We start from the raw sequence: 25,505 nt of genomic DNA, 5'->3' as shown, positions 1-25,505 counted from the left end.
TAAGAATGTACATTTTAACTACCTGTGAAATGTTTATAACAAATTAAAAATTGTGTCGTACAGGGACAATTCAAGATAAAATATGTCCTTATTCCAAACATTATGGAGCTCACTGTATGTAGTTCACAAACATACCTGGCAATATTGGAACAGCACAAAAGTTAACTGTTCACAGTATCACCAACTCCATTTTGTGTCCAGAACACATATGCCGTAAGCATTTGTATTTTAATTTTTTATAATACAGTGCCACAGATATTTGGCTAATAATTATGGTGTGGTTAATCTTTCAGGTCCATCACTATGGATCATATAAAATATTTTAAACAGAATTTCCTTGATTTCTTAATATTCTTACTTTGCCACATAATTGGCTTTGCATATTTAAATGAGATGATATCACAAGCCAGCGAAGACTTCACAAGACTATAAGCAGGAATTACCTAAAGTTAGGAGTCAGGAGTACCTGAAAATGCTTTAATGTGGAAACACGTATATACAGTAGAACCCCAGAATTACAGACTGTTTAACCACATCCAATAACACCTTTTCATTATTGAACTCCTAGATATCATTAATACAAAAAGGCAATACAAATCACACTTCCCATTGATTAAAACTACTGATTACTACAGACAAGGGGAACACATTAGCAGTACTGCTAAAGAATACAATGAGGCAACAGTAACTGTGCTTGATATAAAAATGGGACAGAACAAAATGAAACAAATCACAAAAAAGCCTAGATAATGATAGTATCCTTGAAAATGAGATGTATTCTTTGAAAATTTGATGGAGAGAAACAAAAATGTTCTAATGAGATCTTTGATTGCTGGTTAATTTAAAGATATAGCAATAAAGTAGCAAACAGCAGTGTTGGTAAAAAGTAGGGCTGTAGTCAAGCTATGAAAAATCCTTGCAACAACTGAATCCACTTCCAGGTTACGTGCCGTTATATAAGATACACTATATGGCCAAATGTGACAAATATGACACCCCTTCAAATTAGTGGGTTTGGCTACTTCAGCCACACCCATTGCTAACAGGTGCATAAAATCAAGCATACAGCAATCTCCATAAACAAACATGGGCAGTATAATTGTCATACTAAAAAACTCAGTGACTGTCAAAGGATGCCACCTTTCCAACTAGTCAGTTAATGAAATTTCAGCCCTGCCAGAGCTGCCCCGCTGTTGTGAAGTGTAAACGTCTAGGAGCAACAACAGCTCAGCCGCAAAGTGATAGGGCACATAATCTGACAGAACGGAACTGCTGAGTGCTGAAGTGCCAACTCTGGAGCTGTGGAAATGCATTCTCTGGACTGATGAATCACACTTCACTATCTGGCAGCCTGACGGAGAAATCAGGGTTTGGTGAATGCCAGGAGAACGCTACCTGCCCGAATGCATAGTGCAAACTATAAAGTTTGGTGGAGGAGGAATAATGGTCTGGAGCTGTTGTTTATGGTTTGGGCTAGGCCCCTTTGTTCCAGTGAAGGGAAATGCTGGTCTGCCAGCATCCGCCATCAGACCCCTGCAGCTCATCCAGAATGCTGCAGCGCGTCGGGTCTACAACCTCCCCAGACATTCCCATGTCACCCCCCTGCTCACTGACCTCCACTGGCTGCCTTGTATGGTAGCTACACTAGCCTAGTTAAAAAGCAGTTACCAGTACAGGCACAGTGAATGTGACCATTTTGACTTAAAGACAAACGATATAGCTGCCGCGAAGAAGTCATTATCTTGAGTCAGTTTCTATATAATCGGTAACCGCTGGACTGAAGCCGTCTTTACTAACACCATACACTCAGTCTGTCATCTTGTTAGCAAGGTAGCTAATGTTAAACACTGTCAAAATGCCCAAATCGGAACTGTCTAAAGTGTGGGTTTATTTTATTTGGGTTTCAGAAATATAAATGAGTTTCCCGCAAAGATTATACAGGCGCAAATCGTTTAAATGTTTTATTTTTAGTTACCCAGCAAGCCAGTGTCCTGAGTTAGAGGTTTGCTTCAGTCCAAAGGGGATTTGAACTGGTGCCTGTCAGTCGTCCAAAAATCCCACAGGCAAATGTGCTACCCAGTTAGCTACTAGTGAAATAGACGCCAGGGTCGCAAAGTTTCTATATATTTTTATTGGCTGATGTACTCCAATGGGGAGACATATTCTTTGTGGTCCTGGAGCATTGGTGATGATTAAATCAGCAGGAAAAAGAAAAAGAAGAAAGAAAAAAGTTTGGGGCTTTATTTTGTGGACATGTGAGGTTGTTCGTGAATTCTGTCGGCTGAAATGGGGTCAGAAGGTACAAAAATGAATGTTTTTTGAGAGTCTGTGGTTATTGTGGTTATTTCTGTAAGGTTCTGTAAACCCTGAAAAGTGCCAAACTCTCAGTGCTGCATAGGTATGGGACATACAGCCCCGGCAAGGCATAAATTGTATTTTCCATGCCCATGGAGACACTAATTCCCCATAGTCTACTGTATGTACAATAATATTCCACCATCAGGAAAATGCTAGCAATGTGCTAGCTTCACGGCAAATCGGTGCATCAAACATGACATATGGCTGAGCCACATACGAACACTTAAGCTACAGTATGTGAAATGCCCACATTAGGGAATAATGCTAAACTCTTGAAAGACACTGAATTTCTTTGTGAGTGGAATGAATTCTAACAAAGATGGCCACAAAGAGCCACTACAATAACAATGATTAGCCATTAGCTAGCCACAAAAATGCTCAGCATTTTTAGTAAAGACTAACAGTTGTCGATTATGACCAATGAGAATAGAACAATACGAAAAATTTGGCAAAGGCAAAGGTACAGTGGAAAAAATAACATATACTTGAAAAATTTCAAGGAGTAATACTTACATGTTGAAGAGGACATATTCACTACGTCCGTATGTATCCTCTTAGAGAGAATCAAGGCTGACAAACTCAGAGGACCCCCAAAATCCATATCAGTTAGGTGAGGAAATGCCTTAGTCAAGCTTCTTAAGATTAATATTTTCCTCTCCTGGTTAAAAGATTTGTTGATCAAACCAGAATTAACTGGAATGGCCCACAATGCTGCATAAACAGCATGTGTGGTTTTATGCACAGCTATCTCAGAATGTATACAAGTGTTGCAAATAAGTGTATATTTCACAAATGTATTGTACAAGACAATAAATTACCACTGAATCTTGAAAGGGACAACTCTGCGTAAAACCAACGTATTTGTATTTATTCCATATTTAGTAGCTGATATTAACAGTAGAACAAAATGGTATAATTACAATTCACTGGTTCATTTTGCTGTTAAGCGAACAATGTTTATCAACACTGTTTTGCAATACTTTCAGGGTACTGTTGGCTTTATCTTGTTGCTATAATGGAATACAAATTTTTAGTGCTGAAAGAATATTTTTATGAACTCCTAGATAAACCCTATTGTCCACTTTGCCATTTGTGGTCAGTATAGTAGCAGATGAGACCTGGCTGTGGGTGCAAGTTAAATGGACAAACTATGCAACAATGGTGGCAATTTTAAGCTCCACATTTGGCAGCGTTGTAACGTATCGTGTACTCATAAGGCTAGAACACAGAGTTTGTCATTTCTACTTGTAGAATGGTTGCAGAAACAAAAAATGTTTGTTGAGCAATCTGAAAGTTGAGCAATCTCCGGACGCCGGCGTCACTAGAGGGCTTGTGCGAAGGGGTTAAATAAGTTTAAACTGATCCCTGCAATATACATACGTGTGATATAAACAGTATTTCATGATATGACAAAGAAGTCTGATCATATGAGATGCTCCAGTGGTTTCCTTTGAAGATGGTATCAAGCTGAATAAATATTATTTATATAGAGTTCTGAAAATGATATTCTCATTTCCCTTCCAAACCAGTGAAAAACCTTGCCTGGGTTTCTGTGTCCTGGGCCCAACAGGTGGTCAAGAAGAGCACGCTCACAAGCTTCGAGAGCAAGACCTGAAATGCTTTCAGAGCGAGCACCAAGAGCCAAACAAGTGAAAAATCCACAATGCGCAACTTTGTTGAGGTTGTATTCATTTAGCCTTGGCTTCATTAATGCTTTCATGACTCTCCTCATTAACAGTAGCCCAACTCAAAAACTTGTTAGTCGATTAAAAGGCCATAGATGACATTTTGGGAACTATTTATGGAGCGGTAAAGCACAACTACCTAGAATGAAAAAGCACTGTATATTCTGATTTACTGACAGCCATGCAAACAACAATCTGAAAAGAACCTGATTGATGGACTGTACAGGGACTGAGATGCAATAAAAGAAACACAAAATTAAATGGCTTTCCATGGCTTCTGGCTTACATTCACTAGAAATGCAATTTCAACTTGCTTTTCACCACAGGCACTATTTTAAAGAGGTGAGGGAATAACCCTGTACTTTGCAGCTTAACAGGCTAGCCTCACTAATGTGTCACAGCTGAGTCCTGCCCCTCCCACTCCAATCCAAGGTGGTGAAAACAGAGGATAACAGCAGTGATGCCTTTGTCTCGATCCACACAATTCTAGATAAGCAAAACATTGATCTGTATTTGATAGAGTGAGATTTTTGCAATCCACAGTCATCCATACAAGTGATCCAATTACCACAGCAGCTCATAACACGGGCAGTTCAACAGGGTGATATTAGTGAGTGCTCTCCGCTTCTCAAAAGTTGAAAGAGGCAGAAATAACAGGCAGCCCACCCAAAGGCTGTCCAATTCTACTAATAATCAGCATGAACCTTCCTGAGGCCTGTCCTCAAATGTGAGTTCTCATCGCGTGCAAGGCAACACAACTTTCCGCAAACAACCTTCCCCTCACTCTCACCCAGCTTCCTTCCGCTATGAGCATGGCTACAAGAAGCAGCAGTACTTTTCCCACCAGGACTTGGAGAGGTTCTTCATCTTATCAGGAGTCTGCTTCCTCAAGTGTTGCTGCTGCTGGCTGTCGGCATGTTGGATGCTCGCCATGATGGCGGCGTCGAAGACGTCCTTGAGGTTCTTCTGGGTCAGTGCCGAGCACTCCATGTAGGAGACGGCCCTGATGCCTTGGGCGCACAGCTGGGCTTCCTGTTGGTCCACAGGCCTCTCTTTGTACTTGGCCAGCTCGATCAGGACGTTGACATCCTCACGTAAGTCCGACTGGGTGCCCACCAGCACCACAGGTGCCCATGGGCAGTGCCGGCGGATCTCGGGCACCCACTTCTCCGAGACGTTCTGGAAGGAGGAGGGGCTGACCACACTGAAGCAGAGGAGGAAGATGTCAGCGTTGGTGTAGCAGAGAGGCCTCAGCTTGTCAAACTCGTCCTGTGAAAAGAAGGGGAGCAGTACGTGAGACAGTGCATCAATCGCAAGAGCACTAAATGCACTGGCAGTTCATTCACACTACGGCCACAACAGGGCACAACACAACATGTTGAACTGTGGTCCATTCGGGAATTGAAGAATGTGACCACAGTTCAAAGTAAGAAACCACACCCTTGGCTCAGTTGTGGTCACAATGCTACAACACACTCCAGCCATGGCTCAGAGCTACAACCAACCACTAACTACTGATTGCCCACTCATAACTTTTACTATTTCCTTTCTAGCTACTAAAAGATACATTATAATGTGAAGTCAAATAATAAATACGAGGACATACTCAAAAACAGACGCCACCACAGTGAAATCAGGCAACTATTTCCTGGAGAGTTCACAGAGATATGCACAAGTCCCAGGACAAAGTCTTCAGACCAACAACTCTAATCTGTTTCACTTATAAAGGCTTACACATATGTTTTGGAATCCCACCTCCATTCCCAATTTCTGTAATTCATAATAACACAAAACAACAATGAATGAACATGACGTGTAAACATACTATCAAATAAGTAGATCAACTTCAATGGAGGAATTCACAGGCACAAGGTCATTCATGTCACTAATATTAATATGAACATTGTTAATAATACAAATGATTAATAGACAACTAACAGAGTACTGCATTGTATATACTAAATATTTCTACAGAATAGTTCAGGTGGTTTTATAGCCAGTTTCAAAGTCAGACCATGACCGGCAGACTGGTGACATTCTGGAAAAACTCTTAAGCATCAGCACATGACCACCTGAGGACTGAATCTTCACCGTACAGCCTGATACAAAATTATGTAATTTAATGAGGGATCTATCTACAGCATGCAACACTGAGTTTGCAGTGACAATATAAGGGCCAAACAAACATGCCACAGGTCCTTAGAAAAGGTTTCAGGTACATACCAGTAACATTGTGGAAAGGGCATTTGGATGAACCTGTCAAACAGTAATGCTATAGCCGCACTTCAGTGTACAAAGTGTCACAAGCTATGCTTTTATGTTAAACAGAAAGCATATCTTCAGGAAGGGGAACCTAGCAATAAGGCTATGTCTATTTGTGAGCATGAGGCTGTATTGCACAAAATCACTGTGGTATCCAGCAGACAAGTGGGCCATTGACGCCAGTAGGAATGCTTATCTACTGTAATGCATCTTCAATCCTTTCATCTGCTGAGTTATGCAACACAGCAGCTTCCATTTCATATCACACATCTGAAAATCCACAGTGACTTCAGAGAGAGTATGATAACTGGTATTTTTCTGTAGAAATGCACCATCTGAATTCAACAGTCACTCTCTCTTTGCCATTCCCAACTTGTAATCTTGATATTTAGTGATATACACTGAGTAATCCCAAACTGGGAGAGCACAGGCTTTCAACTAATTTCTGAACAGCTAGTAATGTTCATTATAAACTAGTTACCATGCTCCTCGTCACTGTGGATCAATGTCACCAAGACTAAACACACATTTAATATGTTAATTTCACAGAAACAACCCACTCTCACCATTACAAAGCTGAATGACAAAACCGCAATTACCACACATTATTCTCCAGTGACAGTGAGTACAGTACAAAACAAATTATTTTGAAATATGACGAACTACCATGATTTATTACCTGTTCCTTTTGATGTGTTTTACTTCATTCTCTAAACTCACACAGGTGTTGCAGCATGTCTACATAAGTGGATCTCTCATTGCATTAAAATACACTGAACAAAAATATAAACGCAACATGCAACAGTTTCACAGATTTTACTGAGCTACGCTGTACAAAGTTTCTAGATATAAGTGGGAACTGGAACATGCTGTAGATCCAGAGCTTCCCAAACATGCTCAGTGGGTAACACGTCAGGCGAGTATGCAAGCAATGGGACAACATGGACCTTTTCAGTTTCCAGGAATTGTGTACAGATCCTTGCAACACGGGGCCGTGCATTATCATGCTGGTGATGGTGGCAGACAATGGGCCTCAGGATCCCATCACAGTATCTCTGTGCATTCAAATTGCCATTGATAAAATGTACTTGTGCTTATTGTCCGTAGCTTATACCTGCCCATAAAATAACCCCACCACCACCATGGGGCACTCTGTTCACAACACTGACATCAGCAAACCCACACAAGGCTGTACTCACTGTCTCCTATCTGGCCGGTACAGTTGACACTGGGATTCATCTGTGAAGAGGACACTTTTGCCCACTCATGTCAGTTGCAATGCATAACTGCAGTCAGGTCAAGATCATGGTGAGGATGACAGGCATCAGATAAGCTTCCCTGAGATGGTTTCTGACAGTTAGTGCACAAATTCTTCAGTTGTTTAAACCAACAGTTTCATCAGCTGTTCAACTGGCTGGTCTCAGACTGTCCTACAGGTGAAGAAGCTGGATGTGAGGTCCTGGGATGGCGTGGTTACACGTGGTCTTGAGGCTGTAAATCCAGTTGTATGTTCAGCCAAAATCTCAGAAACCACGTTGGAGGCAGCTTATGGCAAAGAAGTGAATATTCAATCCTCTGGCAACAGCTCTGGTGGACATTCCAGCAGTAAGCATGCCAATTGCCTGCTTGTAACATTGGTAGCATTGCGTTGTGCAACAAAACTGCACATTTTAGAGTGGCTTTTTATTGTCCCTAGCATAAGGTGCACCTGTGTAACAATCATGTTTTTTAATCAGCATCTTGCTATGCCACACCTGTCAGGTGGATGGATTATCTTGGCAAAGAGAAATGCTCACAAACAGGGATTTGAACAAATTTGTGCACTAAATCAGAGAGAAATAGGCTGTTTGACCACACAGAAAAATTCTGGGATTTCTTAGTTCAGCCCATGAAGCACTGGAAAACAAACTTCACACATTCCGTTTATATTTTCGTTCACCGTAGCATTTTATATGATACAGAAATGGAGATCTGTGGATTTTTATGTCAGCTAAAGCTCTCTTCATCCTTAACCCAACTTGCACCTGATCAACTCTTATGTTTTCTACAAAGATGCACACTATTACCCAATCCTCTAGCCTGGGTCCTGCCTATTTGGACAGGACCAATCTTAATTTTGAATGTTAGTAATTTACTGATTCTCTGCTGCCTCTTTACATCTTCCAAACCCATCTCATCCTCTAACTTCAGTAGTGCACATTACTGTATATGCACTTAAGATAATTTTCCAAGACCTAAATACAGTTTTCCTGTGAAGTACTCTTAACCTTTTATGGAGTGAGATCATAAATATGTGATTAGGATGTTCTTAATAGAATATTATAATACTGTTTTAACAATCACTACTGGTAATTTAAAGCAATGGAGAACACTGACTTTGAATTTTGAAAAAAAAATAAAAATTCCAAAAAGCTTTCTCTTCAAAGGGTTAAATGAACAGGTGCTAGGAAACCTCAGCAGGTGTTATGTTGACTGCCCAATGCTTTTCTCCCTTCATCCACATGTTTGGAGTGAAACCCTTGGAGATTCCTGCTGAAACTGTCATAAGTAATGTTCAGGGCAACAGGTCCACCTCTGTGAACAAGCTGCATTGTGTGAGTGTGTGTATGTTTTACAAACCTGGCCAGCTGTGTCACAGAGCTGAAGTTTCACAGGCTTTCCATCAACTGCTACCACCGCTGGGAATGACAGAAAAAAGCATATTGAGAATGACTCTTCCCTTCAGTGGTGCTGCAATACTGTATATCTACAGTTTCACTGTGCAGTCGTTTTGGCCTGGCGATAAAAGCAGCTCAGTCTCATGCGTCCATTCGCGTCCGTCCGTCAATTAATTTCACATCACACCCAATTTAAAAAAATAATTTAGGTTCTGTAATTTAAAAAAAAATCCATGTGGGGGGAAAACACAAAATTGCATACTGACTTCCCTAACGTGGTGAAAAATATACTTTGCATTAATAGTCAAGTCTACCAATCAAACGTCTTCAGCCTATACCCTCTTCTGTAGCTAGACATATTATCTTTTTTTTTTATTAGTCAAGTGAGATTTTTTCACGTGTGGTTGTAGTTTGCTTTCATGTCGTTACCATCGTCTTTGCGCATTATTTCGTTTTTATCCCTAAATAATTTTCAAAATGAAAGATATAGCAAGTCTCTGTAAGCTAACTGACATTGTCTTTGGTATAATGAAGGATGCTTTTCTACATGCTTTGAATTGCATGAATTAAGTCGAGAAACTGGACAAAGGACAGAAAACATGTTGGGAAATTCTTTGTTGAACTGGGCTGGGACATCACTCTAACAGGATATGGCACTAAAATCCAATATGTACTCTACATTTGATAGACTCCAAATTCATAGTGATACGTTCTCAAAATAATAGATTGGACAGACTAATTTGAGTGTTTTCTTACAAAGCGTGCACAAAAAACAAACCAAAATAACACAAAAAGCAGCGCCATTTAAACAAATATTTTTAAAAGGCATACGTAAGATACAATTTAGAAAAAATACATAATCTCAAAACAGATCAAATTTAATCAGTCATTCTTTTTTCATTGATTACCTGCAAAGTTATCAAAAGCAGTAGGGATGTACTCCGTTGGATATCCGTTTGTTGTATAGCTGACAATAAGACTGGTCTTGCCAACCGCGCCATCCCCAACGAGAACGCATTTAACTTTGTGCTCACATCCAGAGCCAAACTTCGACTCCGACGGAAAATCTGTGTTCCGAACGTTGTGAGGAGGTACTGGGGGAATGTCCGAGTCCGAAACTGGTTTATACTCTCCAACCCCCTGTGGTGGCATCGTATTGTGCTACCACAGAAACGTTCCTAGTACTAATCCAAGTTATCTGAGCTTTTTTGATTCCAATACCTTGACATCAGTGGGGGTTTCATCAGAAGACTCATTTAGCAGGCTTCAGTTTCTGTTGTATTTTCTTGTCTGGAAAATTATTTCTTCCATCAAATAAATCCAAATGCTTCCAGTTACGACCCAGGGAGTAGAACACATCAACATCTACGGCGCACAATACAAACTCGGGGAAAACTGGCTCTCCGGTTCTGAAAAAAATCTTCATCTCCGTAACTACTGCGCGAGTCGTTTCACGGTGTAGTCCTAGCTCTGTGTATGCCTCCTCTACTCCACTCTGCGCGAGGCAAGAGCAGCATGACATCATGTGCAAAATCAGTAAAAAGAATTTGCTTCGCTCCAGTTAACCAATGGCCATCTAGCGGCTTAACACACTGCAAAAATTACAAAGTTAATGTTAGTATTTACAAGCAATAGGATTTACGTATCTCGCAAACTGCATTTGTTAAAGTACAAAACAATACCACGGAGCGACTCTACTAGTATAATAGTCAAGTTCATCCGCGCAAGACGGGATACGTTGGGGGGTATTTAGCCTTACTTTTCTCTAAATTAATAGTAGCCTATCTGAAGCGATTCACCGGACATATACACGACGAGTCCATGTTTTGGTATCGATGCCCAACTCAATTGCGCCATCTGGTGTAGTTATCCAAATTTTGCTGTCAGGAAGCAGCAAAACAACAAGCATTTCAACAGTACCTGATATGAATAGCTGATAGGCATTTACCTGACGCTCTTATCAAGAGCGACTTACACAACCTTTTTACATAGCATTTATATTAAATAAACTTCTAAAGCTGGATATACACTGAAGCAATGCAGTACCTAGCTCAAGTGTACAACAGCAGTGCCCTACCTGGGAATCGAACCAGCAACCTGTAGGTTACAAGACCAGCTGCTTACTGGGATGGTAGACAGAGCATCCATGCAGAACAAGAATGTTAATAATACTACTCAAAATTCATGATATCACAGTAAAACATTACAAATATATCAATAATGTAAAATTAAACAAGCAGACAATTGTTTTATGTCATTTAATGTCCTTGTTGTTCCATTTAACCTCCAGGAAATGGGAGACAAATTGCACAGGCTTACAATACAAGAATCACAGAAATGGAGAAGAGAACAATCACAACAAAACTAAGGCAGAAATTACCTTAGGGTTTGTTCTTCAGCCTGTATTCATGAAATCAAATTCAAACCACAGGCCTGCAAGGACGCCACAAACACTGTGCTACACCATTGCCAACCTTCTCAGGGACTACAGTACATGGGTTGGCATTCAGTGAAATCTATAACCCTCCAGTAATCAAATGCTGGTTTTTCAAGTGTTAGCATAATTAGCTTGTGATTATATGGTGTATAGAATGACTGAAGCACATTAAACCTAACCACCTACTCATTCAAATTGCAGCTTGGAAGTCATGCCAGTCAATCAAAGGGCAGTGGGTACACACACACACACACACACACAGACAATTTAGGGATTCCACTTATCCTTGACAACCTACTGATGGACTGGAATTCAAAGAGGAAATGCATAAATTCCAGATCTCAGACTTTCCCAACAAAAACAAATTGATGCTATTAAAAATTCATATCAATATTCTGGAGGTTAGAGTTTTCGTATCTAATATCAAGATAAAATTCTGATGGCTATATAAGACTATGTTTAAACAAAGATTATGACATTACAATGCAGGCACCAAGATGTGATGTAAATGCCATGTTGACAAAATGTAGATCGAACTTGTCATCTTTAGACAGTATTAGTGCACCGCTGGTGAAGTAATGCACAACTAGGGTCTTTAGTCTTCCAAGGAAGTATAAAAAACTACACCATTAACATCAGCTACTGATAAAAATGACATCTCAGTCAGTTTACTTATGCTTTTGTATACAATTAAATATATTTAAATGGTTGAAACATTTAAAAGTTTGCTTGAAGCAGCATCTTCCCTTTGTTCCCATCTGGTAAGCATGAACATTTTAATTCCAAACACACACGTTTAGTGCAAAATCATTTTATGCAAGCAGTTTGTGCCTACATTTATGTTTTTAAGTGATGAAGAAATGGAGTCTGGGGGTATGAGTTTCATGTATTTGCAATTTCATGAATAAGCAAATATCCCAGCATGCATAGGGTCATGCAGAACAGGCCCGTTTGCTTATAATTATGGTTAACACCGCTCCATGAGCAGTGAATTTGAAAGGGGGTGATTCGTGGGACAAACAAGACACCTACATTTTTTGATGTTTACACAAACAGTGTCTAAGATGACATTAGCATGGAAATCTATGGGAAAGACAACAATGGCATAGGGCAGTGGAGAAGACAGCATAATCCAGACTGTGAAGTTCCTGCAATAATGTTAAGTGCACCACAAAACAGGCAAGCAACCACAGATAAACCCCACAGTAAAAAAAAAAAAAAAACAGTGGTGCCAAACATCCAATATTTCTCAGATATGCATACTATTAACTGACTAACTTTTTGTTGAATACCCATTGAATGAAATTGGTTGAGGACCATGTGGATATCAAACTGGCTTGTGTGTTAATGCCTCCTAGACATTGCACAAATTCTGGATCACACATTAACATCAATCTTTCAGTGTACTGATCAAGCTAAAATGCTTTCGCTGCATTTTCTGTGAAGCGGCATCCTATGTGGGGCTGTCGACTGTTGAGGAAAATTAAACATCTCTTTGTGACAACAGCCCAGGGTTGTGGACTTCCAACATCAGAAGTGGACACCACTATGTTGCACTCACTCTCTGCACTGGTTTTCCACAGACTGCTCAAACATTCCTGTATGTCCACACAATTCCCAATTCTCAATTTAACAACATATCACATAACATAAAAATTCTACGAAAATACCTTTCTTAGCGTAGAAAAATCTTGCTCCTCTATGGTTGCGAGCACAACATAAGATGTAACGGAGACGACAGTTACATCAAAAATAAAAACAGAATCGGCATCATGATACCCAATGGAAGAAAACACTCATGATCTGGTATGCAATAGGTATGAGGAGTCACTGACGTTCCAATTGTCCAAGACAACCAATGAAACAAGGGTTAAGTAGTAAAGATTTAATCATTTGGAATATAACAGTCAATACACATGGGAGCTCCTTGTATAAAGGAAATACTGTACAGACACAAATAATAAAAAAGTGCTTTTTGAGAGGCGGTTCTTTGTAGAATGCCAAATATACTTACTGGCTTGTACCTTATGAGAATTAGAATTCAAACCGAACACAACTGAATACTCCTAATAAAAACATAAAGAAGTTAAATTGAGAGGTCTATAACAGAATAAAGAGTAGTTGCATTCTTACATGTAACAAAATAAAACTGAGACTGAAAAGGGTTTTTACAGATGGAGAGGCAAAACCCCATATGCACACGTAATTCTCATCTAAACACTTTATGACTTTCTTAGAACTGCTTAATTCAGAAATTGTTCTATAAATGACTAGATATTCAAGTTTGAATGCTTTTTTAGCTCTGCAATCATTTCACCCCCAATTTACATTGTACTTCATTAATAGACATTCATAGATATTCTGGTAATATGATCACATCCTTGCTCACACCATTGGAATCTCCAAATACAGTAGAAATTGTGTTATTCAACTCACAGGGCTGCTGGGGAATCAGACACCGAGGAATGTATTGGGTGGGAGCAACATCTAAAATATAAGGTAGGTAAAAACTAGAGAACACTAAAACTTAAAAGCATATTTAAAAAATTGAATTCTTTAAAGCCAAGGAAAAATAGCTAGCTACATTTCCAGGTGAACCAGGCAAGACACGTGATGTAAGCAAATGAAATTACAGTCTCAAATGGAAATGAAACAGCATAGCAGTGAATTAGTGGGGCTCTTGGCTTCTGCACGAGTGGCAACACATAGTCCTCCCACTTTAGTCTCCAATCAAATAGAAATAGGTCGGCATTAAGGCGGCCAAATTAAAATAATAAAATAAAAAAATAAATAACAAAGTCAAATAATCCAATTACGTTGTCTTCCTGAATCCTTTTAAGATGGGGTAGATGTTTTCAAATGCTTCGTATATTTCCGCTCGAACTTTTGCTCCTGGAAAACAAACAGCAAAAGTATATTTTCTGATATCAGTAATGAAAGAATCCTGTCTACATTTTCCCCTTTGAATTTCTCACATGAAGATTAGCATGCCTATGTTAATCCTGCTAACTTTGACAGTTCAGCACAAATCCTTAATTTAAGTTGGAATCCTTAAGGTTCATTTTTCAAGCATTAGGAGCCAAGCTGGGGTAAAATGAATTTTATTCAAGATAATACCCAAAGAACTATGGGCCTCATTCACCAACCGTTCTTAAGAAGAATTTTCTTCTTAAAACCCACTTACGCAGTTTTCACGAAGATTCTGACATTCACCAATGTTTTCTTATTTGGGATTTGTTCTTAGGTAAGAACAGAATCTACGCACACTCAAGAGCACACTTAGGCACATCTGAGTGCTGACATGTTTGCGCAAAATAATTGATTATTGCGTTTTCTTCAATTCTACAGTTGTATATTATTATAGGATTTAAATTACAATAATACTTCTATCATTTATAATATTTTTAATAATTATTTTCATTATTTTACAAAGCATTAAGGTGCCAGGTTCCACCTCAGAGGGTGGTTGCCTCAGCGGGAGTTCATCTGTAAATAAATTATTTAAAAAGACAAACCATTTTAGTGACCTTTTATTTTTGGGGGTTTAATTATGCAATGTTTGATCTATACTGCAAAAGAAAACGTTTAAATATTGAATACAAACTTAGGTAACTTAGGTAACACTTTTTAAACACATGGACATGTTGACGAAGAGAACACTAATTCAGAGGCGTCACTAGGGCGGTGACACCAAAATGACTGGTAATACATTTTTTGTGCAGTGTTTTGTGCAGCGACGGGTTTACTCCAATGCAGTTTACTGCCGGTTTATTTAATTGGCGGTATTAATGTGACAAGAAGCGCTTTGTCGTTTTAATGCACAACACGCAATTCCTTGCGCCCACTCCCACCAGCATTTATTTTTTATTATTATTTTTTGCCTCAGATGTGACATCAAACCATTTTTTTTTTTACTTCATCAGTTGTGCGCCCTTCTCCGGATACAGCATTCACTAAACGAGTACTAGCATCCCATGCATCTCATTTTGTGTTATTTTATATCCACTACTGACGCTACTAAATATGACAGGTCGTTTGCTGTTCACTTCCCGCAGCAATACCTCCACTTCAGAACTACTGAAGTTTTTCTTACATTTGGAGTCCGGTGCTCCACCCTCTTTAGATTTTCGTTTGGGCATTATTGACTTCGTTCGCTCTCAACTTTTCTGTTCCATTTCTGTGAGCACACGGCCCTGCAGTCTCATGCCCTTTTATGGGGATTGGCGGGCGTTTACCTATGCTAATTAGGTACAACTGGCAAGCGCTTTACATTTACGAAGACGATGGGATTCATCATTTTAAGAACACGTGCAAACAATTCTGCAGTTTAAGAACACGTCGTGAATATGACGTAGATTTTTCTTAGGACCTTTCTTAAGAACAAATTTAAGAAAAAACTTAGGAAGATATTGGTGAATAAGGCCCTATATTTTTAAGGGCTGAGAAAATGTTTATGTTCAATGACAGTCCTTTTCAGTGCTGCTTAGGACAGGCTGTGTGGAAGAAAAATAAACAGAAAACCCTCCCTTTAAATCAGTGTCTTGTGAGGGCGATTTTATTCCCATTTCAGAATAAGGTCACAAAGTTACCCTATTCTAGTTACCCTAGTAACGTACATAGTGAGCGCTTCTGGCTCTATAGGTATGTTTTGTAGCGCACTTTTTTAAAGCATGAAAATGACATACCCAAAATATAATGGTTACAATTCTTGGACCCTTTTGACTACAGGCATAATCCTGGTCTCTTCTGAACAGTAACCCTTGGGAGTTTCCTTTCAAAATGTCAGAATTACTCTAAATATTACTGAAAGAAAGTAACAGAAGCTCAAACACACAGGAAGTTTTTTTTTGTCTCACCTCAGGGGTTGACATTTAGGTCAATTCTCCACTGGCCATCTGGGCCAGTAGTTTTTCCAAAGTTATTGGCCCACACATGAAAACTACTGGCCCAATTGCAAATCACTAGGTTTTTATGCCACCAATTTAGTATTCTCATTCAGGCGCAAACAATAGTGATGCACAATTTCTGCTTATCAATAAAAGCTGAAAAAAAAACATAAATGGTGTAGAGGTGAACAAGTTGAGGAAATTATTTGCCTCTTCTCTGCTGAATTAAATGGCTGGGGTAAAAATGTCATCTCCGTGGGGCACTCGGGAGGAATGCACTAAAACTTCTGTCTCTTCAATAAAGTTTAATGCAACCTCCTTCAGTTGTTCACAGAGGGAGTACGTATGTGGTTATATCGATGCACGCACGTGGGTCTCTGACTGTGACGCTGTGCAATATTTCACCAAGAACGGCAATATTTCTTATATTCAACAATGGGTGCAGCAGGTTCTAAACTTCCCTTCTCTGAACTTTTCCTGAACTCATTAAAATGCATAAAAATGCATCTCATACGTAATACCCGTCTAACGCAACAGTATATTATAACCCATTAACAGGCAAGGGGCGCGACAAAACAAAGTAAACTAAATTCTTCATAAAAGCCTTCTTAGCAAATGGTATGTATATTTCTTCTTTCAGAAATATTTCTTCCCATTGTTTGCTTTAGCTTATTTGTTTTTGGAATTTGCATAATTTCCTCAATTGTAGTGCATTTTCTTTTATCAGTGTTTGATCCAAATTGGCACCCTACTATTTTTTAGGGGCTCATTGTCAAATGTCAGAGGGTCAATATAAAAATAAATAAATAAAACAGAAACATCCAGGAAGTAATCTGAATTTATCTTTATTGTAAAAAAAAAAACCTTCAATTAACAATACATTACTTCATCTTCTACTGGAAAAAAACAGTTTACTCTGTTTTTTAACAATAAAAGATGAATTTATGTATACATAGATACATTTATATCCTACCTATTGGCTTTTCATTTTTTAATATTATCATTATTATTATTATTATTATTATTATTATTATTATTAGTGGTAGTAGTAGTAGTATTCCCATTTTCCAAACACAACTACTCCAACAGTTTTTTAAGATAAACAGAGGGGAGACGGAGTACATTTGTAACACTGGTAGACATCAGATTTCATTACATATGCTTCTTTTAGTCATCAGCCAATCAATTTTGAGTAAAAATTTAAGCAGTTCCACAATTGTGTGTGATATAGATAAAGATGGAAAGTCCACCATTTTGAATTTTTTGTAAAACATTTCACAAAGACATTTGACATATTGGCATGCAGCTTGCACTAATTTGTTCATTTTTTAAAAAAAAATTTTAAGTGGTCAAAAGTTAAGATTTGTTTACGCAGGAGAAATATGTCCATATCAGAAAATGAAAATAACAACATATGTAACATTTGTGACGCAAAGATCAACTGTCATTCCTGCTGAGAAAGTTTCCTTGTGGAAAATAAATTCTAAATTCACAAGGAATGTCCTTAAATTTGCAACATACACACATTAAATTTCCAAGTTAAGACAAAGCATTAAAGTACTTACCTGTTAGTACCACTTTTCCTGACACAAATATCAAGAGCACAATCCTGGGTTTGATCATTCTGTAGATTAAGCCAGGGAACAATTCAGGCTCATAGCTGAGAAACAAGAAAACAATTCACCCTTTACTACCAGACAGATGTTTGTACTAATCAATTAATATAACAGTATATCTTATGTAAGAGTTTGGGATGGTCAATAAAAGTGTTGTCTGGTGCACATATTATCCTACATTTAACAATTAGCACAATCGCACAAAATCGTTATGGGCAGAAACAATCTCATTCGGTCATTTTGTACATTTGTATTCAAATGTTATTGTCAACATAGAGACTTATGAAATGAACAGTCCAATGCACCTGCTGAATTGTTGATGTGTCAGCACAAGGCCCTCTAGTCGAATGGGGAACTTCACGTCGCAACTCCCCACCATGTTCTGAATCTTAAAATCCAAGAACTTCGCAGGGAACCCCAACTTTTGAACCACACGTGCATACTTCCTGGCTGCCAACCGAGACTGCTCTTCGCTGTGGTAAGGAAAAGCAACAGTAACACAGTCCTTACAAAAAAGAAACAATACCTTTTGCCTAGAACACTTATTTGCTGCATGAAATGTTTCCATTTATCCATTTTTAAGAAAACAGAGGTGACAAAGTGATGGGTTAGGCATCTCTAAACTGACCTCTTTGCTCCAGTGCACACCATTTTCCCCGAGCTGAAGATGAGAGCAGTCGTCCTAGGCTCTCGTATTCTCATAATAACGGCAGCAAAACGCTACAAAGTAATAAGTTGAGTAAACATTACGCTCTGCGTGTCCTATCAATTGAACAGCAGTGTATGTACAGCAAATACACACATTACAACTACTTGATGAAGTCAAAAATCAACTATTCCCTCAAAGGTCAGTAAACACAGGCAACTCAAATCAGTTTGTATGTCTGATATTATTACAGGAACTCACAAGAGGAAAGGGTGTTGTGCCATTGCCTTGGGTAACAGACAATGTTAAATAAAAATTATCAAGCCATTCACTTTGGGTTTGATCAGGACTTGAGGAACCAGAATTTTTATACAGTTTCAGGGAAGTGGGACTTCCAAGTTTCTCCAACTAGAAGTCAAGTCAAGTAGAACTTTATTTGTCCCCAGTGGGGCAATTGGTTGTGCAGCAGTGAAAACAGTACCAAGGCAATTAAATACAACATATAATAAAAAATAAAAACATAGAATACAGTAAAAACATAAAAATACATTTTTGTAAAAACATAAAGTGCATAATATTATCAAGCCTGGTTGGGTGGTCAGCTGGTATTACCTTCTTCTATTGGAGTTCAGCAGTGAAATGGCTGACAGAATGAAGGAGTGCTTGTATCTGCTGGTTTTGGCTAATGAGTATTTGAAGCGGAAACCCGAAGGCAAGGTCTGAAACTCTAGGTGCAAGGGGTGGGTGCTACCACTGCTGCCAGTCGCTGCGTGCGCATGCGCCCTCCTAACTAATCCAATCAAGGGAGAACTAATCATAAGTTTCTCAAAAGAAATGACTTGCAAGATGTGCCAATCAGATTCTTTTGTAAACCATGTTCATCCAAAGCTAAGACAATTTACAAGCAGTCCCCTGGAATCTGATGTGTCAGTGTGATAGTTTTGAAGACCAGAACTGAAAATGCAGTTGTATGTGATGAGTGGAGAATATTGTAATTAAGGCAAAAGTATGTACTGCATTAAATTCTTAGGCCTTCCACTGGGGCTTCTGGCTCTCCAGGGACCAAGCCTCCAAGGGTAACAAGTAGTTGTTTTGTGCAACAGGAAATACATACACACATGCATGCATGTATGTGTGTGTATGTATGTGTGTCTTTCTACTTTTCCCTCATTTGCTCGGGAGTCCAGATGGATAGACTTGCCCACTTAACATTCCTCACCTTACCAGGGAGGAATCGTGCTAGACGCCATGTTCCCTATAACTCTCAAAACTTATGTTAGAAAAAAACTAAATGCTGGCTCCAAATTTACAGCATGTTTCTGTAGACCTAGGGAATGTGGGTAACGTTAGAGGTCGTTGTGAGCTTATTCAGTATTCATGTGTGTTCAACATAGCCAATAATTTATTTGCTGTATTTTACTATATGCTTACATATTAACTATTTACCAACCAATCAAATCAGATTTATGCAGGTCATGAGTAAAATACTTTACTTTTTATCATTTTTGCTTATAAAACGTGGGGACTACTCCGACTTTCTTCAGTTCAGATTTATCAACTTTGCTGTGTGTAGGCGCTGGACTCTTTCTGCAGAAATAAATCCTATCTCTTAAACTGAAATACTTTGTTCTGCGTAGTTATTAACATAACACAACACAACATAGCGACGAGGACAGGCCATTCAGCCCAACAATGCTCACTGCTCCGATTACGCACAGGCTAGATAGCGTCTAACACTGTATCAAGCCTGCTTCTGCCTCTACTACGTGATCTGGCAGGCTATTCCACATGCCTGTGCAGAATTGACCTTTTTACCTTCTGCCCAGCACATGCAATGAACCACTGAACCATTAAAACCATAATATTTATGTATGTGCACAGTTCATAAATGTTGCCTCTGGTTTCTTGGTAAAAACCATGTTTACTTAAAAGTTATATTACATTATGTAAAGGTTATGTCACAGTTAATGAAAGCTGACACTCAATGTTAAATGTCTAATTTCTGCAATACACAATTACTAAACCTACAACTAGTTAACTTACCTTGGGGTTGTACTCTGCATTTCTGGCTCGCAATGCTATTGTCTTCAGGTCAAGTTTACAGCCCAGGTTCACAGTGGACACAATATTTCTGTTGAATGGGTGGGAAAGTTAACTCCAACTAACGTACATGTAGTGAACAAGTCCTCATAAAACTAAGTTACATATTCCTGTTTCTTAGATAATTTTCTTAAGGTTCCTTGAGTAAGGTTGCTTGGTTTTAATCACAGGAACCAGAGATGAAAATATCAGTCTCAATGCTCAACAGCTGAAGATACCGCAAGTACTACTAGAGCCAGGTTGGCACAACACCAGAATGCAGCTTTCAGTACACTAACTTTCTTCTAATTAAGCCTGTAATGGTACAGACACACATGCATTGGAAATGGTATTTACATCCCTGCTGGAATACAAGCATATGCAGGTCAGAGACTCACTGCAGCTGTGGAACGATTCCAGAGCTTTCTGAGGCTGGCGTGGCGGGGGTGATGGGTGTCATGGGGGTGAGCGGAGTGGTGTAGAGGGGGGTGTTTCCTGGGAGTGCAGTAGTCGTGGTGACAGTCTGGGAATGATAGAGCTGAGGGGTCTGCCCAGAGGCCCCAGGTACTCCTCCCTGCTGGGTGGAAGCCTGCTGTTGCTGCTGCCTTTGCTGTTCCTCCAGCAGGGACAGACTGTTGGTGTTCTGCACAGGCTGGGGGGTGAGCCCAGTGCCATATGGCATCATAGGGCTGAAGATGGGGATGCCAGGCGTCATTGCCCCCTGAGAGGGATGGTGAGATTTTACTTTTAGATACACGTTTAGATATTATACAAATTTGAATGGGGGAAAACTCACTTTTAGATAAACCTGCAGCACAACAGCACAAACAGATTTTCTGCTAAGGCATCTAAATAATCAGCTGTTACCTTAAACATAAAATTAATGAATTTCTCCTGAAGGATCACTGCTAAATCTATGACATTTTGCACTCTGTTATAATGAGAAAACATCCAAAACTAAAGTAGCTTAAAAAAACACACACACACAATGATGCAGTGAATACCACTGTCGGTTTCTTTAAACCAGGGGTTCAGTCTGCAGGTTGTATTGTTTTCTATATATCAACACCCAATCTAGACCTTGCCTTAAAAAACCGGGTGTGTGGGTCCTTTAGCCAGTCCGTGACTTAAATTAAACAGATAGCTAGGTATTCGAAAGCACCAAAAACCAGACCTCCTAGAGTAGTGAACCCCTGCTTTAAAACATAGTTTGACCAGCATGCCATGTTTAAAAACTGTTTAAAGTTTAAAAGGGAGCAAGTATAGGGAACATGATTCAAGACAAATAAGTAAACACGAACATTTGGGTTATACTGCTCACCTGAGGAGAGGCTAGCCCCTGACCAAAGGGAGGCAAGCTGTTGTTTTGCTCCATTCTGTAACTGCAACGCTAATGTCACCAAGAGAACGGCCCACAGAGGATTCTTTGGCTTTACCTATGCCCAATACGCTTCAACAATCTAACGAATCATTGGTCACTTTTGCTGTACCCGGCCTTCTTTTAACACCCTCGCACTGACACTGTGAAAGGAAAAATAACAGCATATCAATAAATGAAGGTCTTGTCATTCATGTCGTCTAGCATGCACAACATGTACCAATGTGCAGAAGCGTTTATGCCCGCTAACTTTAGCAAGCTAATGGACAGTAGCCAAATGAAATAGCTAGCTAGCAAGCTTCCATGGATAGTTAGTAAGAGCCATATTTATTGAAACCAGTTAGTTAGTAGCTGGCTAAATACAATTTGTAAATATTCATAAAATATACGGTAGAATACATATCATACAAGTACACTGCAGAGGATCCTAGGCTAACCGGAGTGTTAGCTATTCGGACATGACAATACAATGTGTTCATTCAAAGGCAGCAAGCGGGCTAGCTCTCTCTCCGCTATGGACGCTAAAATTTCCATTAATAAAGATAATTTAGCAGGCAAACAAGAAACATTGTGCGTTACGCCGTATAAATAAAACAGCAACAATCATAATCTTTGTTACAATTACAAACATCGCATTTCTAGTTTATACGCTTGTAGTAAGCAAACCACTTGCAAAAGAAAACATTAACAATAACAAAAATCCCGCTCACGCATGTGGTAAGTTAGCTAGCGCATTGCCTACGCTAGTTTACACATGGTCATGTAGCCAAATACTACCGCCAGAAATATTCTCACGTTCTCATCCCCATCATGACCTGACGACACAAACGTGAGTTTCAAACGAGGATAAATACTAAAGGATACCTTTCTATCCTGCTTTCTTAAATCCCTGATCCCCAACCTATGTTCGTGTCCGTTCGCAAACACATTACCAACCAAAATATCAATTTCCCAGAAATCTGCGCGCAAAATGATTGCCTCTTTCGCATTCGAATTAGCATTTCCGGCGTTATTGGACAGGGGACGCTCTATAGTTGGGGCCGCGGAGTTCTATATTAACGGTTGGGATAGATTCATGGAACAGATCAAACAAAATTAAAAGGCGTAGATACTGCGTTTTGGCTAAATCAACGAATTGTATTTGAATAATGCCGCATAAAATAAGGAAATGTAGTCACATACTTGAAGTTTAAAGGTTAATAGTGTTACAGATTGTAGTCCTAAAACCCGGAAGTAAGTTTGCATTTTAGCCCGCTCCAATATGGCGGCGACGTTGACTTACGATCCAAAGGCCAAATGCGGCGTCTATGTATATATGTAAGTCTATGCATGGGTTCCCTCGGCAGGTTTCCATATGTTTTCCATAGGGATTTCGTTTTCTGCCGAAAATAAGGTCTGTGGTAAGCGTAAGCCTAAGAGAGTTTAAGAGAGTTTTACGTTTTGTTCTTCGAGATAAATTACACCAATTAATATCCCAACCGTGAATTTCGAAACTGCCATTTACTTTTAAGAAGTAAGTCTAACAAGTTGCTGTGTTGAAACTACACCGTCACCCGTTGTAGTTTCAATATAGCAACTTACTTTTTAAAGCACGTAACGAATTTGAAATTTATGGTTCAGATATTAATGTGTGTGATTTATCTCGTAGAACAAACGTGTTTTTATAATGAAGCTCTCTTAGGCTCATAGGCTTAGGCATGTCCATATATTGTACAGTCTGTCAGTCTGTATTCTTAGTCTTTTCAGATGATACACGCACGACATACGTATTGCTATAAAATAAATGTGTATGGTACATTACTCATGTCCACTTCATCATTCCACAATAAAACCTACACCACATAGCCTACTAGATTAAATGATACATTGGCTGATTCTTATAGGAGAAACTGTTATATCTAGAGTTGTTAGAACACCTCAGTAGTAATATGCCCTGTTCATGATGACAAAGCACAAACACAATTGTTTGCAATGTGGTGCAGACACAGCACACCGGGTTACCATTCCATTGTGTTGTGCAAAAATTAAAAAAAATGATTGTAAAGCTTTTGATCACACAAGACTGACAGAGCAAAAATTGTTTGGGAATACACAAACCTGCATGTCTTGCAGGTTATGTCGGAAAAAGACGAAGGGGAGTGCTTCAGGGAATTTACTCTGAGGCTGAGCATCCTGGATACTGCAGCAACCTTTATGCTGTCATTGCTGGTATCACGGTAAGGGGGTTAGGACCCAGACGCAGAGTGGGGAAAAAACACGAAACTCAAAAATGTAAATACAACTAAAGACTTTACTAACAAAACAAAACAAACAAAAGGCCATGAGTGGCAATTCCAAAATGAAATAAAAAAAAAAAACAGGAAACACATAAAGGAACTCAAAACAAGCAAAACTAGAAACTCAAACTCAAGCAGACAGGGAACAGAAACAGTACGGGTAGAACACAGACAGGGGAGAACACAGGCAGACGGAACACAAGGCAGGCAGAACACAAGCAGGTAGATACATATAAATCAGAAACAAACACAAGTCAGGAACAAGCACAAGTCAGAAAGAGACACAAGGTACCAGCACCCAAGTCAAGGGGACAAAGAACTTAAATAGACAGGGGTAACAAGACACAGGTGAACTCAAAGAACAATCAAACCAGAAGGAAGGGAAAATGAGAGGCAGGTGGGGACGATGATTAAATAACGAGACAATAATAAAATAATTGAAAGCAATAATACAATTAACCAACAGAGGAACGAGCAGGACACAAAACAAGTGCCCAACAGGGAAAAACAAACAGAAAGACAGAACCATGGCAGTACCCCCCCCCCCCGCCCCCCCACCCCCCAAGGGACGGCTCCTGACGTCCCAGGAGGCCGACCTAGGGAGGGAGTGAAACAAAGGGTGGGAGCTAGAGACAAGACAGAACTTAGACTAGACTGGGGTAGGACTCAGGAACAGGGCAGGACAAGGCTCGGGACTGGATAGGACAGGAACGGGACAAAACAGGAACGGGACTGGGGACTGGGGCGAGACGAGACAGGACTGGGGACTGGGATGAGACGAGATGAGACAGGACTCGGGACTGGGACGAGACGAGACAGGACTCGGGACTGGGACGAGACGAGACAGGACTCGGGACTGGGACGAGACGAGACAGGGCACAGGGACGGAAGCCGGACGGGGTCCGGGCACAGGGACGGAAGCCAGACGGGGTCCGGGCACATTTAAATGGAGATATCTGGAATTTGCGTTTTAGATGGTCAAAACTGAAATGTAGGTATCTTTAATTGGAGGTTCCATACAAGTGAATGGCGGAAGTAACGTCAATTTTGCTAGTCAAAATGTAATTAGAGATATTTTAAATTAAAGTTTTGACTAATCAAAATGCAATTAGAAATATCATAAATTAATGTTTTGACTAGTCATAAATGAATTACAGATATCTGTAATGTGAAACTGGCCAGACTATTAAATGTTAAACTGGCTTGCCATAGGGCATTACATCAT

General features: G+C 39.5%; 2 protein-coding genes and 1 long non-coding RNA gene across 6 annotated transcripts; all 3 read right to left on the bottom strand.

Moving 5' to 3' along the window:
• Window positions 1–3,205: 3,205 nt before the first annotated feature.
• LOC135247728 (rho-related GTP-binding protein RhoU-like) lies at window positions 3,206–10,643 on the bottom strand. Its single transcript, XM_064321513.1, has 3 exons — window positions 9,871–10,643; window positions 8,925–8,983; window positions 3,206–5,312 (listed from the first exon to the last, which is right to left on the bottom strand). Exons 1-3 carry the CDS (start codon window positions 10,112–10,114, stop codon window positions 4,860–4,862), a joined length of 756 nt encoding a protein of 251 aa, XP_064177583.1. The 5' UTR covers window positions 10,115–10,643; the 3' UTR covers window positions 3,206–4,859.
• A 2,626-nt stretch (window positions 10,644–13,269) lies between these two features.
• On the bottom strand, window positions 13,270–24,556 carry LOC135247727 (TATA-box-binding protein). 4 transcript variants are annotated; one of them, XM_064321509.1, is made up of 8 exons: window positions 24,102–24,556; window positions 21,948–22,147; window positions 21,025–21,347; window positions 20,591–20,678; window positions 18,530–18,621; window positions 18,207–18,374; window positions 17,851–17,945; window positions 13,270–14,291 (listed from the first exon to the last, which is right to left on the bottom strand). In XM_064321509.1, exons 2-8 carry the CDS (start codon window positions 21,999–22,001, stop codon window positions 14,212–14,214), a joined length of 900 nt encoding a protein of 299 aa, XP_064177579.1. In that variant the 5' UTR covers window positions 22,002–22,147; window positions 24,102–24,556; the 3' UTR covers window positions 13,270–14,211. The 4 variants fall into 4 exon arrangements, with proteins under 4 accessions (XP_064177579.1, XP_064177578.1, XP_064177580.1 ...); XM_064321508.1 differs by lacking the exon at window positions 24,102–24,556 and adding an exon at window positions 22,869–23,028; XM_064321510.1 differs by lacking the exon at window positions 24,102–24,556 and adding an exon at window positions 22,800–22,980.
• Window positions 18,886–20,580, bottom strand: LOC135247729 (uncharacterized). The gene is made up of 2 exons (XR_010328279.1): window positions 20,041–20,580; window positions 18,886–19,973 (listed from the first exon to the last, which is right to left on the bottom strand). It is a non-coding gene; the product is annotated as an uncharacterized LOC135247729 (long non-coding RNA).
• Window positions 24,557–25,505: the final 949 nt, after the last annotated feature.

The sequence above is a fragment of the Anguilla rostrata genome, chromosome 2 (genome assembly GCF_018555375.3).
Source record: "Anguilla rostrata isolate EN2019 chromosome 2, ASM1855537v3, whole genome shotgun sequence".
NCBI lineage: Eukaryota > Metazoa > Chordata > Actinopteri > Anguilliformes > Anguillidae > Anguilla > Anguilla rostrata.
This window is presented reverse-complemented; position numbering and strand designations above follow the sequence as displayed.

Coding starts and splice junctions, on each gene's coding strand:
- LOC135247727 (XM_064321509.1), bottom strand. CDS start 22,001: ATGGAGCAAAACAACAGCTTGCCTCCCTTTGGTCAGGGGCTAGCCTCT. Junction 18,375..18,529: donor GTGTGCACTGGAGCAAAGAG/GTCAGTTTAGAG, acceptor TCCTTACCACAG/CGAAGAGCAGTCTCGGTTGG. Junction 17,946..18,206: donor ACACATCAACAATTCAGCAG/GTGCATTGGACT, acceptor CTTGTTTCTCAG/CTATGAGCCTGAATTGTTCC.
- LOC135247728 (XM_064321513.1), bottom strand. CDS start 10,114: ATGCCACCACAGGGGGTTGGAGAGTATAAACCAGTTTCGGACTCGGAC. Junction 8,984..9,870: donor TGCTTTTGATAACTTTGCAG/GTAATCAATGAA, acceptor TGTCATTCCCAG/CGGTGGTAGCAGTTGATGGA. Junction 5,313..8,924: donor TCTGTGACACAGCTGGCCAG/GTTTGTAAAACA, acceptor TTCTTTTCACAG/GACGAGTTTGACAAGCTGAG.